Source organism: Botrytis sinoallii (genome assembly GCF_014898435.1).
Source record: "Botrytis sinoallii strain Bc 23 chromosome Unknown BSIN_002, whole genome shotgun sequence".
Taxonomy (NCBI): domain Eukaryota; kingdom Fungi; phylum Ascomycota; class Leotiomycetes; order Helotiales; family Sclerotiniaceae; genus Botrytis; species Botrytis sinoallii.
Window position 1 is genome coordinate 73,801 of NW_024066029.1, and position 15,744 is coordinate 89,544.

General features: G+C 41.3%; 4 protein-coding genes across 4 annotated transcripts; 3 read left to right on the plus strand and 1 right to left on the minus strand.

The window, feature by feature from the left end:
* Positions 1 to 1,603: 1,603 nt before the first annotated feature.
* Positions 1,604 to 3,320, plus strand: EAF02_001272 (uncharacterized protein; the record flags this gene model as incomplete). The annotated part of the gene is made up of 3 exons (XM_038897320.1): positions 1,604 to 1,886; positions 1,948 to 2,193; positions 2,260 to 3,320. 3 exons carry the CDS (start codon positions 1,604 to 1,606, stop codon positions 3,318 to 3,320), a joined length of 1,590 nt encoding a protein of 529 aa, XP_038762295.1.
* A 734-nt stretch (positions 3,321 to 4,054) lies between these two features.
* On the minus strand, positions 4,055 to 6,438 carry EAF02_001273 (uncharacterized protein; the record flags this gene model as incomplete). Its single annotated transcript, XM_038897321.1, has 5 exons — positions 4,055 to 4,836; positions 4,887 to 5,153; positions 5,201 to 5,759; positions 5,812 to 6,281; positions 6,390 to 6,438. 5 exons carry the CDS (start codon positions 6,436 to 6,438, stop codon positions 4,055 to 4,057), a joined length of 2,127 nt encoding a protein of 708 aa, XP_038762296.1.
* A 3,419-nt stretch (positions 6,439 to 9,857) lies between these two features.
* EAF02_001274 (uncharacterized protein) lies at positions 9,858 to 12,087 on the plus strand. Its single transcript, XM_038897322.1, has 3 exons — positions 9,858 to 10,293; positions 10,389 to 10,788; positions 10,845 to 12,087. Exons 1-3 carry the CDS (start codon positions 10,235 to 10,237, stop codon positions 11,874 to 11,876), a joined length of 1,491 nt encoding a protein of 496 aa, XP_038762297.1. The 5' UTR covers positions 9,858 to 10,234; the 3' UTR covers positions 11,877 to 12,087.
* A 790-nt stretch (positions 12,088 to 12,877) lies between these two features.
* EAF02_001275 (uncharacterized protein) lies at positions 12,878 to 15,744 on the plus strand. The gene is made up of 3 exons (XM_038897323.1): positions 12,878 to 13,850; positions 13,983 to 14,077; positions 14,148 to 15,744. The coding sequence occupies exons 1-3, from the start codon at positions 13,464 to 13,466 to the stop codon at positions 15,436 to 15,438; spliced, it is 1,773 nt and encodes a 590-aa protein (XP_038762298.1). The 5' UTR covers positions 12,878 to 13,463; the 3' UTR covers positions 15,439 to 15,744.

A 15,744-nucleotide genomic window follows, 5' to 3' on the forward strand; every position in this document is an offset into this window, starting at 1 on the left:
GATTCTAGGTTGTTTGTTTTGATTGTTAAGGGGTATTGTAGGGCCTTGTTTCTTATTCTAATTAAATATATAGGTAGTATTAATTGTATTTTGAATAATAAAGGGGTTACTAAATAGATTAAACTCTTTAAATCTTTTTCCAAAACTAACTAACTAATTGATTAATAAAATAAAGCTAGAGATTTCAAATTGAAGGTTTTTAGAAGGCAGGGAAGGGCTTGAAGGTATTGGAGTATTTAGAATAATAATAAAATAAATGTTTGATATAATAAAGACTTCAAAAGGAGCCTCCATCATAATTATATCCCTAAATGTTGATAAATTATTAAAAGAGCTTATATTAAGGATCTTATTTTTATTTTAGTAATTTGGAATGAGAAAATTTTATATGAATTTTTGTATATATTTTATATTCAAAACACCGATAATAATAATACAACAATTACTAGTCAGAATCACTAAAGAGCAATTGCAATCAATTTGGTTTAATAACTATAATCTAAATCGATCGCGAACGGGTTGTATTTCGAAGAAAAAGTTTCCTTCGAAATTTGTTGTGAGTGGGTTGTACTTATTAGAAGCATTTATGCAATTTCGATACAAAAACATCATCAGATTTGAAGAAATATAACTTTAAAATCATATCAATCACCGTGATCTATCTATACACTAGTTGTTTCTATTAGTAGTAAGTTCTAGCCTAGCACAGACAACGGGACAGGAAATAGTCATTTCACTACTGGAAGTCTTTTAACTACTAGGTGTACCCGTAGTCTCTACCCCTACGAAACAATGTCCATCATGTTCAAGTCGCTTGTAAACCCGAATGCCTAGGCTACGCAACGAGCGCTCACAGGGCGGATAATGAGGTTGACAAATAATCTGTAGATAATCAACCAGCAAAACATAGAGTTCAGAATCTGATTAAGTGAACTACATATGATGCTCCCCTTTTCTCTGATTTTGCATTGTAAGGCAACCTTATTTGTCGAAAATTTTATTGCAGAAGAGTGGGAAATAGCCTTCTTTTGAATCTTACTAACAGCTTTTCAACGTGAAGTTCATTGAAGTCCCCCGCTTTGGATAACCTCGTTCGGCGGAGATGCTTGAGTTGACTCACGAATTCAGCAACTCAGTGTTTACCACAACCTCAAGCAGGCTGCTCAGAGATAATTTGAAGCAAGTAAAACTTACCTACATTAAGATCAGATTCTGTAGATGGACTGATTTTTATCTATGACAGGCTATAGAAGATTTTGATATCTAAGTTTTGCTTGCTATATTAGGACCATATAGCTTGTATACATATCTATAAATTCAGAGCAATCACTAGATAGACGTGTGGAACACCGGTGGGTCGCAAGACTTATGAGAATTATATATTCACTCTTGGTTTGATAGTAATATGAATACGATTTGTACGGTTCCTGGTTCCATCTACGGCTTCCAAGGTTATGACTATCCTGTTTCATGCTGCATTTGATACAGTATTGACGACTTCTGGGACTATTTAAGAATGACAGTTACAGCTCCTTTACTCCAAAGGAATTTCATCCGCATTTAAGTCTCAGTCTTTCAAGTCATCACATCCATGGTAAACAAAATGGACTTTATTACTCCATATATTGAGTCGCAGTTATCCTTGACCCAAGATGATCCTGAATGCGCAAGACTATACTGGGCTTCGACATACCTGGATAGAATTAATTTGGACCGACTCGACACCAATCCTGATAATGATTTTTCGTACGATGGAACAATGAAGGCGGCTCGAGGAAGATATCCTCACGTTCTCCCTTTATTTGCTTTGTGGGAATATATTTCCGAAGAATGGGTTCTAGATTCCTGGACCAAGCCAAATGGCGGACAGCAAACCGTTGCCGATGGTAAGTTTTGCTTCCTACATCACTACAAATGGCACGAACTAACTGGAAGCTGTTCTCATAGAATTGAAACAGAAGAAGGAAACACTCTATTCCTCCGTTGTTCGTATAAATACAGCTTATGGCAGGTATCCTGACCATATTCATCCCAGCTCAAGGGGAGTGCATTACACGTCGAAGCATAAACCTTGGGTACATAACTGGCAAGCGAGGGATTCGAAGAGATATGATCATATGAAGAAGTCTAGGGCCTGGTATGACTGGAACTTGCCCCAGAATCACCCACGGCATATTTTAAGCTTTCCAGCAGGTAAGCTTTATTCTTTCTGCCTAGAAATGATCTGTCTTCAAAACAATATCACTAACATTGCGGTAGATATTCTTGACCGGGTTATGGAATTCGTAATGGTAGCTTCAGAGGACACCATTGTACCATTTACAATTACCTCTAGTTTGATGCCATGTCATGGACAGCCTGATTACATGTTGATCCCTTCCCGAAATCACGGCAAGATTCTGATCAAGAATCGTTTATGTAATGCAAGATACGGATTGCATCCGATGTGCTACAACAAGAGAGGGCCTTGTCGCAAATGGGGAAAGAATAACTATCCTGTTCTCGATATTTCCTATTTACAAGTGTGTAAATCGTTTAAATACATTGGATCAAAGTTATTGTACGGACAAAACACTTTGGAGTTTGCCACAGGAAACCTAAATTGTGGTGACAGTCCAGCTGGTTTGATTGCAGAGAGAGGTATAAAGTATTATCCATGGCTCCGTCAGCCAATCTATGATCCAGGGAACACGAGGGGATGGAAACGATCCGTCAACAGGGCTATTTCCTGCATTAAAACCCAATCCAATTTAAAAGAACTTCCAGCATGGGCATGGTGTGACCCATTTGTCAGATTTCTTTTAACAATCGGACCTGATAACTCAACTGAACTTCAAAGATTGAATTTCAGCGGACAAGTCAAATCACATAGTTCGATTAGATATCCTGACTGCCACGAAGATTTGGTTCAGAGTATGCGAATATACACTTACATCATCAATATTTTATGCCCCAAGGTATGGAAAGTCACCCTAGTAGCCTGGGGGGAAGATGACATACTTATTGACGAGAAAGATGGAAAATGTCTTACTGTCTTTGAAAAGTCTCTTACGATGTTCCTGGAGACTGAATTTAGGGATTTAAGGTATGTAAGAGAGGTCGCTGTCTATGGAACAAGTGATATGTCCGAAGCACATGAGGGAAACTGTTCTTATAACAGTTGTCAGGGTAGGATGCATTCATTCTGCGATCCTATCGTCACTGGAAGAGGTACACTTGCTTTTGCAAAGCCAACCATGGACTGGTTTGTCAAACGGGCGAGATTTTTGGATAATTCTTATCAATACTCTATGGGCATTGATTGTATGCGATCAATCTAATCAAAATCAACATACACGGGACATGCCATTCAGGTTTGTTGCATGCGAGTATGACTAAAGGAACAATCGCCATTCGGTAAGCGCAAGTTAAAGAAACACCAGATATATGTAGTTAGGTAGGTAGTCATGCATGGAAGGATTTTGGGGCTCTCTATAGGACAATTGGAAATAAAGTATTACGAAGCCTGAATTTTGTGATCAATGAACTTTGGAATTCCATGAGGCGGTGATCGTATTGAGTGAGAGCATTGCATTGGTAGAGAGCTTTCCTGATTCACAACAAATTCATGGTCAAAAGAATTCTTCGCCCCATCTAATCGATCAACTTTGATATCATCTTCAAGAATTCCATGCATGCATTATCAAATGTTTTGACCTCTCAACAGCTCATAAACACTTGAATTGACTTGGGTACAGATCACAAATGTAAATTACACGTATCTACAATGACATTTGTCATAATTCTTCCAACATCCGATTAATCTTGCTATGTAGACCCGTGATATGTACCGCTTTTGGCAAGTTCGAGAAAATGACGAAATTTGCACATGTTACATGATTATGCAAGTATACCTCACAGGCAGTCAACCACCAACGCCTTATTATTCACAAAATTGGCAGATCCCATTGCATACCCCTGGCCTCCCCATACACCATCCGCAGATATAGGAATTATTCATCACTCCAAATTGCGCCAGATATCGTCCCATCAATCATTAAGAAGGATCACCATCTTAGATATTGGTAGCAGCTAACAACTGCTGTCTCAATCTATCCTCCACATTCATTTCCTGCATTTCCAGATTTTGGTGATGACTTTCGACTTGTTGTGATTCGTCATGTCTGGATTCCTCGACTTGCAATATCTCGGGGCTATTGCTTCCGCTTTTATGATCTTCCATAGGTTCTGGAGTTTGTTGATAAGGACTTCCGTTTCCACTCTCTTGGTTTGAATTCTGCATACCTGCAGCCAATGCCAACACACCATGAAATCTTGCACTTTCTTCATTCCCTGCCAGTCTGGCTCTTTCTTCCGCTTCCTTCCTGGCCGCTTGAGTTGGTGCTCTGGTCTTCAGTTCACCAGTCACACATTGAAGATAGTATGGAACCTCAATATTACTCTTGAGAAAAAATAGTTTAAGGTTTCGCGCTTTGTCTTTCAGTTGAACTTGGTTACGATCGCGCAAAATAGTGCTGACTGATCCTTTATCGCCGTAAAGAGCAAGTATTTGACTCCAATGTGGACCTTTGACCGAATCGAGACCTGCCATCAAGGCATTTTCTTCTTCTGTGCTCCATGGACGACGTTGAGATGGCAGTCCAGGTCTAGCTTTCTGTCCCGGATTATTCTTTGCAGCTGCAGCTTGTCTAGCTTTTTCGTAAAGAGCAGAGGTTGATTCAGATTGAGAATGATGAGGCGTAGTTGTAGATGTAGTAGTATTATATTGAGTTGAGTAAGTGTTAGGTGATTGATTGGGTGGTTGATAGGTAGTTTGATATTGAGATTGACGATAGCCTTTGAATTGAATTAGTCAGGGATTGTAAACGAAGTTGGTACAAGCATACCATTCTGCGGAGTAGTCGATTGTTGATATATGCCTGCATCTTCGGGGACGTTTTGAGTTGTATGCTCAGTATCTGCATTAGTGCCAACGTATGCAAAAGCATTTCCATTCGATGGACCACCATTTGAACCCTGCGAGTATCCAGTCGAAGTGGGGATCGTGAGCCCATATTTAGACATATAAGGTTCTACCAATGGTCTATAAGCATCCATATGAATATGGGTGGATCTTAGAAAAGAGTCCCAGTTGAAGAGATCACTTAGTTCCTCTGCATATTGGTCAGTATGAGAAAAGTAATGCCGGGAATTATCTTACTAATTTTGGCGGGATCATTTCCTTGGTTAATCAAATACACTCTTCTAATATCTAAATCGACGAGTAGTTGTAGCTCATCATCTGTGAGAGGATAGGGATGTCTTTGGGAGAGAAGATTCCGGAACTCTGGTGAAAATATCTCATCTATAAGATCCTCGACAGGTTTGTCTGACTCTTCCATTGATAGCGCTGCAACAATAATTTGTGTCTTCAAGTTCATGAGCAATTGACCCGATGCTTTCGATATGGCCTCTCCTTCCCGAGTCCAGGTGTTGACGAAATGTTCATTGAGTTCATAAAATCCAACCTCTTGTCCACCAAATACGCTGGATACAAAAGTCGCATGATTTGCAAGTCTGATAATCTCTCGTTGAGCTGGGTCGATGATATTGAGTTCGTCGGCAGAGAGAAAGGTTGAAGTTCCATAAATTCTTTTTGTTTTGTCGAAAAGATCGTTCAATGTTTGGAATGAAAGTCCACGAGCGGTATCTCTTTGCGTTACCATGACGACTATCTCATCGTATCCTCCTTCGGAAAGAATGTTTAACATTTGTACAGCCTGAAGGTGAATTAGAGCCATCCATACATTTTCATATTGAAGACAACCATACCAAACATTCCAATGACATTAGACTTATTACCTGCAGAGACAGTTGATGATCGGTCCGGAGTCGTTCGTAGGCAGCACGACTGTTCGGTTGTCGGATTTGAGCATGAGGAGTTTTCGGGGGAGAAAGTGTACTGATGTTGGCGTCATGCGATTGGTCTTGATGGGAGGTATGATCATTCATTTCCATAGTTCCCGCATCTTGGTACTCGGCTGAGACATGAGCAACACCAGAGGCAATGATAGCGTCGATATCGAGATCCCCCAAACCATCATCTACATCATCTGCGGGTGGTATAGCGACAATTTCATTGGCAGAATCGGGGATGGAAAGTTGTGGTTGCGCCGATTCGAATTCAATCCTCTGCCTCTTTTCTGGTGATTCCAACTCTGTCGATGATACTCTTCGTTTCAATGCAGATAATTGAGGAGAAGATAAGAGGTTATGAGAGGTCTCGAGTTTTATCGGAACATCTGCGAAGATCAGTTGTTAGGATGACGAAGTGAAAGGGAAAAATGGGGTTGGCTTGAATGTAGGAGGTTGCCTTTCGACCTTGGTCGTCATCACCTTCATAAACTTACCATCATTAGTAGGAGCCATTGTCAATGAGTTCATAGATGAATCTGCCATGGTCGAAGTCGCATGAAAATTTGGAAGAGGTACCTCTTGTTTTGGATCATGCAAGATTATTTGTATGGGTGCAACAGAGAATTTTCCATTCATACCGTATCTAGATTAAACAAGCGTCATTAACTTATCCGTCATGTGATATTTTAGCCCTGAAAATTGAGACCTAAAACCCAATCAGACAAATCTCAACCGTTTAAATGATAGATACACAGAAGGAAGACAAGAATGAAAAATATTCACTGATACTATCTATTATGTATATATTCTGCTGAATATTGCAAATATAATCTTCATCACTGGGGATTTTCTTGAAAATCATAATTTTTAATTGCACATCATCTTGTGGTAAAAGTGTTCAACTACAAAAATCATTTATCTATTATCTAGGTACTCGAGTATAGAAACTTTTCCTCAAGATAAGGATTGACAGTCGAATATTAGCATACCCAATACAAGCATAGAATAATCATCAGAGTTTCACTTGCTGTAGCCAGGGAGAGGAATCTGTGCGTGGTAATGAATTGAGATTATGTTGATAGTTAGGAATGACATAGTGTTTGCACCTTACACATGGTCATTTCCCTTCTCATTCTACATAAAATCTTGGGGAGGAGGTGAGATTTTGTCGTCGATGTAGTTTACAACTCCTTGTCTGCTGTCTCGGTCAATACCTGGTGCATTGATTGATCTCAACTATCCTATTGTCGTCAATGCTATCTGCGTGGAGTTCCCCAGATATGGATCGAACCTGCACTGTGGTTGAAATATCTCGAGTAATGTTCACCAATGGGTACATTGTGAAATCTACTAGAAGGAATTGTCTCCGTCCATGTTTTCATGGGATGATACCTTCTTACCTGCCTCGAAGTCTTACCATTTCCCTTATTCTTTTGGCAATGGAGGTCTCTGAAGAGTTGAGACTGAGCACTTCTTCTTTTCCATTTAACCTCGCAAGTATCTGAATAGAAAATGCTTTCTTGAGGACGACGCATGTGATCTTTCAAGAACTCCGGCATTCAAATAGTCCAGATTGCAGGTAGGTTGTTGATATACAGAGCTCTTGCAAATATGCTCTCTCGGCCCTCACCATATTGAAGGGTAGCCGAACCAAGTAGAGACTACTACGGAGAAATCCCAAGTCCAACCTTCTAGCAACTCACTCGCCCAAGCCTAGCTTCCACACGAATTTGTTTGATCTTACCTCTACTGCATCTGTCTGAGGGCTAAACTCATTCCTTTTACACAATTTCCAAAAGAGTACAATCACTAATCATATCTGACCAAGCCCCATGTAAAATTTGTGTATGGTGGGATGGAGGTGATTACTCAAAGGATGTAGAGTTTTATCAGATACCACATTCAAGATATCCTACATACCCAGGTAAGTGAATGATTACATCGTCGAACTGCTGATGCTTAGACGGGCAACCAGTAAGTCTTTAGTCTTGATTCGTGAATGATCTCGAGTCAATACGTAGCACCCAGCAATAGACAGTGAGTCTTGATCAAATCTTGAAGCCGAAACTCATAGGGGTTCAGCTGGACGCAATCCGCAAGCACGTAGAAAGAGACGTTGGTTTAGTAGGTGGTCGTCCATCATCTCAATTCTTTTGATATCCATTGAATGGGTGTCCAACTCATCATGTCCACAATTTGACCGAACCAGAGCATGAAGTTGAGATAGATCCGAATAGTAACCGAATTTTTGACGAAGAAGTACAGAGAATGAGGTATAATGACACGTCTCTCTTGGTGTTTAGAGTTTTCTTGTGAAAAGGGCAATATAAACTAGAACGGGTTCGCCGGGTGAAGCAAAACGATACGTTATTATTGGAATTTACAAATTTTCAATTCCCGATTGACAAACGGCATCAAGTGAGAGTCAAATTGAAGACAAGCAGGGTCTTACTTCATCGTTGAACCGACCTCGTAAATCAAGGTTGATTACCAAAAGCGTGCGCGGAAATTCCGTCCGCTCCCCCATGACCCCAGGTACGGAATACGGAACGAAATCTGGAGAAATGGAAACGCTTTGATTTCCTTTTGGCTGGGAGGCTGGCTCTCCAGCTTTGGTTCTCCAATAATGGAATGAAACGATAAACCAATCGCTTCTGCATATCAACTAGTAATCACCCAGTCATTCGGTGTTCATGGTGATTGTGAGATTTTATCACCGAATTTCCATTCTTTTTATCGGTGATTACTCTTCCATTTTCAACTACGTAGGCACCTTTGGACAAGAAGCTGAGAAGATCGCGGGAACAATGCCACGAAAATGCGGAGACCGAGGTTACGTTAACCCGATCGACCGAGAAGGGCTTGAAGAAATACAGCCATACCACAGCAGAGAAATACAATGAAGAAAAGGCAGTATGGGTATTTTGTATGGCATTTACTACCTGTGCTGTCATGACATGCGTTTGGAGATAGGAAAGTTGGGGATGCACTTGATAAAAGGCACATGATGAGTACCTGGTTAGTACGGTTCCGAACCTTATTTAACTCATCAATCGAATCTACCATATCTTTCAAGGGAGGCTCGAGCTGGTTTCTCGACTACGGGAGTATCTACATCAATGGTGTGGATCATATTTAGAAAGGATGTAAGGATGGATGTACCTTCCCATTCCATTAAGGTCCCGCCACTAGTCGTAGTAGAGATCTCCGTGAATGAGGGGTAACATATGACTTATTTGACTGATTTGACTTCCTGAGTGTAAAGGGTGACATATTAGTGGATCATTGCCAGGTCCCCACCTACCCGAGCGCGCTACCCCTCTGTACATCGAATATCAAACTCGAGCCAGCTGCCTCCTGCCTCCCAGGTAATAAATAGACTTACCAATTATCAATTGATGCTTTAAGGGCATACGGAACGTTTACGCGCAGTGTAGTGTATCAATGGATCTGTGATATTGGGATAATGGAAATGATTGTATGATATTGAAAGACGTTTGTGCATGACGGCTTAAGAACTACCCCTACCCCTCAAATGCCACCGAAACTGTGGAGCATGAAGCACGCGCTAGGTATTAAGTAGGTGGATAGGTAGGTAGGTAAACACCTCGTGCTTTCTCTGTAGATGAAGTTTGATGCAAAGTTGGTCTTCTCAGTCTCCTGATAAGTTGGGAAGCTCTTGGAAATGAACCCGGGCTAGATTCACCTATATTCCCCTTTTGGTCCGGATTCTAGAAATACAGAGAATGGGATAGGGTGAAATGTGGGAATATATGTAATGGTTTGGGAGCTGCATCGGCCTGCATGTTACAGACACGTTCCACTCAAGCTGTCGGTATCTCCCTCCAAAGACAGTGATAGCAAATCAATTTCTCCCAACCTCCATGGGATATGACCGCCCAGGAGCTACCACTACCAGTTTACTAGGTTACCTCATGATTATGGCCAAGATAACATTCAAATACCCACCCCGCGTCTCACCAATTTGACTAATTGTAATTGTAGCGAGAAACCTTGTGAATACCTGCTACTAGTATACGTAGACATTTGCCGAGTATTGATGCCACCATGCTTCCGCCTCCCTCCCTTCAAGGTTGCTTTCGGGTTTAGATATCGTTAGCTTGGATCTACATTCTGTAATTAATAATTCTCTTGAAAGGAGGCAATTGTCCATTTACTACTACTTAAACCCATTACCCGACCCCTCACCTCGCCTTTTTTCCGTCTCTTTCTTCATTCCTCTTCAACTTTCCACAGTTCAAACAAATCGATTCACATACCACAACAAATATATACAACAACACATACTTTCATCGCGCGTTGCAATCAGATACCCATCATGACTTCAGTTCAACTCAAGACGCCACTTACTGGCGAATATACTCAGCCCACAGGATTGTATGTTGCTATCCAAAGATCTCACATTATTTACCCCGCACCCCGCACCCGGAACAAGATATCAAACAACAGCTAACAGTATCTCATCACAACAGGTTCATCAACAACGAATGGGTTAAAGGTGTTGATGGAAAGACTTTTGAAGTCATCAACCCTGCCACTGAAGAAGTCATCACTTCCGTACACGAAGCCACTGAAAAAGATGTCGACATCGCTGTCGCAGCTGCACGAAAAGCATACGAAGGAGAATGGAGCAAAGTTACACCCGAAGGTCGTGGCAAATTACTTGTCAAGTTAGCAGAGTTGGTTGAGAAGAATGCCGATCTACTGGCAGCTGTCGAATCGTTAGACAACGGAAAGGCAATTTCAATGGCAAAGGGCGACGTTGCCGCCGTCGCTGGATGTCTAAGATATTATGGTGGATGGGCAGATAAAATTGAAGGAAAGGTTATCGATACCGACCCAGAATACTTCACATACACAAAGCAAGAACCAGTATGTCATCTCTTAACTTGCAGGCAGACAAAGTTCAATCGCTAATATTTCTCTAGATTGGTGTCTGTGGTCAAATTATTCCATGGAACTTCCCATTGCTTATGTGGTCATGGAAGATTGGTCCCGCTGTCGCAACTGGTAACACCGTCGTTCTCAAAACCGCCGAACAAACCCCTCTCTCTGCACTTGTTGCTGCAAACCTCATCAAGGAAGCTGGTTTCCCTCCAGGAGTTGTTAACATCATTTCGGGTTTCGGAAAGATTGCAGGTGCTGCCATCGCATCCCACATGGATGTTGACAAGGTCGCTTTCACTGGTTCTACCGTTGTCGGTCGTCAAATCATGAAGGCTGCTGCTGGATCCAATTTGAAGAAGGTTACACTTGAACTCGGGGGTAAATCACCAAATATCGTCTTCAACGATGCTGATATCGAGAACGCTATCTCTTGGGTCAACTTCGGTATCTTCTATAACCACGGACAAACTTGCTGTGCTGGTTCAAGAGTTTACGTTCAAGATGGTATCTACGACAAATTCGTTGAGAGTTTCAAGGCCCGTGCTATCGCCAACAAGGTCGGCGACCCATTCCACCACGAAACATTCCAAGGTCCACAAGTTTCCCAACTTCAATATGACCGTATCATGGGTTATATTGATGAGGGTAAGAAGTCTGGCGCCACCGTTGTTACTGGTGGTGAGAGACATGGTGACAAGGGATACTTCATTCAACCCACCATCTTCTCTGATGTTACTGAAGACATGAAGATCATGCAAGAGGAGATTTTTGGACCTGTTTGCTCTATTGCCAAATTCTCTACTGAGGAGGAGATTATCAAGATCGGTAACGGCTCCAACTACGGTTTAGCCTCTGCCGTCCACACCCAAAACCTCAACACTGCTCTCCGTGTATCGAATGCTCTCAAGGCAGGTACAGTCTGGGTCAACTGCTACAATATGCTACACCACCAAGTACCATTCGGTGGATACAAGGAATCTGGTATTGGACGCGAGTTAGGTGAAGCAGCTTTGAGCAATTACACACAAACCAAGTCTGTAAGAATCAGATTGGGTGATGCTCTCTTCGGTTAAGGATTCTTTAATCAAGCAAATAGTATTTTAATTTGTACAATTTTGGGGGTTTTCAGGGCGATATGAGCCTGGTCTCGGTTCTTTGGTAGTATTAGCGTTTATGAATGAAATTACATGTCCATTAAATCTAACGGATAATTCTTGTTCAGTTTTCTTATCATGTCAACATTATTTTTTGTGTTTCCATAGGTAATCATATCCTATTCCTTAGTTTCTACAACCAATATGATATATGACAAAGATAATGCCGATGTAAGCATTATTAACATCTCCTCCCGGTCGCTTATCATATCGATCAAGTCTTGAAAGTTGCATGTGCATAAATGCGTTTGTCTTATCTACGTATTTGTCTCTTTCATTCTGATTTGGATGTTGGAATTTTGGCGGGGTTCATTTAATCGAGTAAAAGATAATTGTGACTGGTGTAGTAGATGTGAGGGAGTTTTCGCAGCATCAATGAGAGCTTCTTTAAGCTTTGAGCTTCAGAGAACCCCGCTCCTCCAAAGGATTTCGATAAGGTGGTCTGTTGAAAGAAATTTCGGTATGACGCCAAAGGCGTTCACATGCTCTTACGCCAAGCATACACAATGCACTGCAAAGGTAACGGTAGCTCGGGTAGGCAGGTAAGCTTCGATTATATCACACAAACATATCTTCTACCAAATATGTAGATAGACGGTCCAGCCACAAAACGGCTGTAAGGACTGTAACCATGAGAAGCTCTAATCAATTGATCAATGTCCGAGAGCTCTTACATTTCCAAGCCGGTCTCTTGCAAGGACGCTACACACCTCGTTCATCAACCACCCAGTTAATTATAGCCAATAGGTAAACTTCATCGTGTGATTGACCTTTGGTTGCATAAATCTATCCTCAATTTGGACAAGAGGTAAGGATGAAGCTCGAGTAAGTGCGAGTAGCTCCAGTGAGCATTTTGATAAGAATACCAATCCTGAACGAAAGTCACCGAGTTGACACTTAAAGTTTGGAGCTTCTATCGCAAGGCAGTTACGTATAAGTACACAGTTGGTCGTCATTTCTACCAGATCCTCAAGGCTCAAACCGTCCAGACGATGTACTGTGTGTGAAAAGGTATAAATGAGCGTGTGATATCTTGAATACCGATTATTACCATCCTCTACTACTTACAATCCCAAGCATTTTACGTCGGCAGTATCATTCTATGCATTTCTAACTCATCATACCATCAGAAAATATACTTCGCCGCGAAAGTTGTCGCAAACGAAGCTTTAAATTTACCCCGCATTCCCTACTGCATCCAGCTCTTGAAGCTTTTCACGAACTCGTTTTGAGAAGCTTTGGAGGAGAGAAAGTATTTCGCACAAAGGAATGACTCGAGGTGCTGAAAGAAATGACATAATGCACAATTAATGACGACAATCATCGCACTTTATATCTTGTGTTCGAATACTCGGCACGAGAATTGAGAGCGTTCTGGAAGACAATTTTTCAAAACTTCATTCCGCACACAAATCCGATTTTTAAGACTACCTTGGATGCTATTTTGGACTTCACACATCAATTGACACATTGAACCTTTATTGCCTGCCTAGAATCACTATCAAGATGGTTTTGGTATCTACTCTATTTATTATCTCGATGGCTTCACTTTCCATAGCTCAGTCAAACATGGTACCCATAACATGGTCCTCCATTGTTTATACGTATTATGGGGAAATCACTCCTACGATGATCAATGCCACTTCTCCTGTTCTTACACCTCTGGGGGCTAGTCAACTCTATAACTCGGGATCTATCATTCGCGATCGTTACCTAAATTCTACCTCAACCCAACTCACTCTTGGACTACCCGTCAACGGCCTAAGTGATCAATATATTGTCAATAATCAATTACAAGTATGGACTACTAGTGATGAGTATATTGTTGGGAGTGCGCAAGCTTTCATGCAAGGGCTTTATCCCCCCGTGACGGGAGTACAAGGAACAGATAGTGTACGTGTTATATCTCAATCCGCTCTCATTTCTATGTCTCCCTGTCTCTCAGTCCCATGATATCCGATTATCATTGTCTATTATCTTTGTAATTTGAGTCATTACTGATATGAAGACGTGTTGCGATGATAGATTCTAGCCAATGGCACCGTCATCGACTATCCTCTAGGTGGTTATCAGTATCCCAATATTCAATCGCTGAGTTCAATGGACTATAATTATATTTGGTAGGCATTTTACCTTTTTTTTCACATCTCACCTTCATTATTTTTGAAATGTATGCTGATCTTATTACAGGATTGCGGGGAATGACCAATGTAGAACCTACGACATTGCAACAAAATTTACGAAGACATCCCCAAGTTCAACCTCTATGATGGCTAGCACTGATGAGTTTTATCTCTCTCTTGCGAACACCTTCTTCGCCGGCATCGATAACTCTTTGCTTAATTATGGCAACGCAATCAACCTTTATTACTATGCACTTTACCAATATAATCATAATAGCTCTATTTATGATATGACCAATTCATTCGGTCTTCTGGAGACTTTGAATGGTTTTGCATCAGAACAGGCTATCTCTTTTAATTCGCCTAGCACGGGATCCAGTATTCAATATATAGCAGGTCAAACTTTTGCCTCCAAAATTATTCAACAATTTCAACAGACTATTTCGAGTTCTGGGGTCAGCGACAAATTGTCTCTTTACTTTGGTTCCTACGAACCAATGTTAGCATTCTTTTACCTCTCGTCCCTCTCTACCTCAGATCTCACCAGAAAACGTTTCTCTAGATTTCCAGAATATGGAAGCATGATGGCCTTTGAGCTTTTTAGTTATGTTGAAGAAGCGCAATATAATTCATCCAACTCATTCCCAGAAGCGAGTGAATTATGGGTCAGATTCTTATTCAGAAACGGAACCTCAAACACCGACCCTTTGATATCTTATCCCCTATTCAATCTCGGCAATTCGGAAATCGACATGAAGTACAATGATTTTGTCACAGAAATTGGAAAGTTTGCCATCAATGATTTGAACGCCTGGTGCAGTTCCTGTGCCTCTATCTCATTATTCTGCGCGGCCATTCTCAGTAACGAGTCTTCTAATCTCACTTCAAACAACACTAAAACATTTCGTTCAAAAGGTGTCAACGGTGTAGTTGGTGGCATTATTGGAGCAGTTGTTACATTGGTAGTTGTGATGCTCATTGCATCAATTCTTGCGATCTTTGGGTTCAGAATGCACCATCGTGAGAAGATAATTCCCAACGCCGCTGGGGGTGTTGGGATTCTAAAACGAGGCTCATCCGGGGGCGGAGGAGGGTTCAAAGGTCCCGAGAAACTCGCATCTGATACAGATCTTAACATAGTCAAAGGACCTGGTGTTGGTGCTACCATGAAACATGAAAGAGTCGGCAGCTGGGAGATGGGTAACGCACCTAATAATAATGCCAACAGCGGCGAAGGAGCTATGGGATTGAGACAGGAAAGAGTAGTGAGCACCGCGGATTACAATAGGAGAAGCGAAGATGGAATCGGAAACCATGATCCTTGGGGAAAGGGTGTCCAGGGTGAGGACTATGTTTGATCTATCACAGTGTTTTGCGTATCCCAGTCATGAGAGACCTTGTATTGTATCACATTTACCTTTGCCAAGTGGTGTTTGCGGCATCTTGATTATAAAGGTGAACTTGATAGTGGGTATACATAAAGAAATAACTATGGTCGTCTGACAATAGTCAGATAAACCGAAGAAGTTAAATGATTTGGTTAGTATGATAGACCAATACCACACCCTCAATTTTCAGAGACCGAACTATGGTGGGTTTACCATCTTCATAATCTGCAATTTTATCGAGCAATCGGCAAACTTGATAATGATGATGCTCAATAC

Bases quoted from the DNA above. Each gene is read 5' to 3' on its own strand.
- EAF02_001274 (XM_038897322.1), top strand. From the start codon at position 10,235: ATGACTTCAGTTCAACTCAAGACGCCACTTACTGGCGAATATACTCAG. The intron at 10,294-10,388 runs GTATGTTGCTAT...TCATCACAACAG, and splicing joins TATACTCAGCCCACAGGATT to GTTCATCAACAACGAATGGG. The intron at 10,789-10,844 runs GTATGTCATCTC...ATATTTCTCTAG, and splicing joins CATACACAAAGCAAGAACCA to ATTGGTGTCTGTGGTCAAAT.
- EAF02_001275 (XM_038897323.1), top strand. From the start codon at position 13,464: ATGGTTTTGGTATCTACTCTATTTATTATCTCGATGGCTTCACTTTCC. The intron at 13,851-13,982 runs GTACGTGTTATA...TTGCGATGATAG, and splicing joins GAGTACAAGGAACAGATAGT to ATTCTAGCCAATGGCACCGT. The intron at 14,078-14,147 runs GTAGGCATTTTA...ATCTTATTACAG, and splicing joins ATGGACTATAATTATATTTG to GATTGCGGGGAATGACCAAT.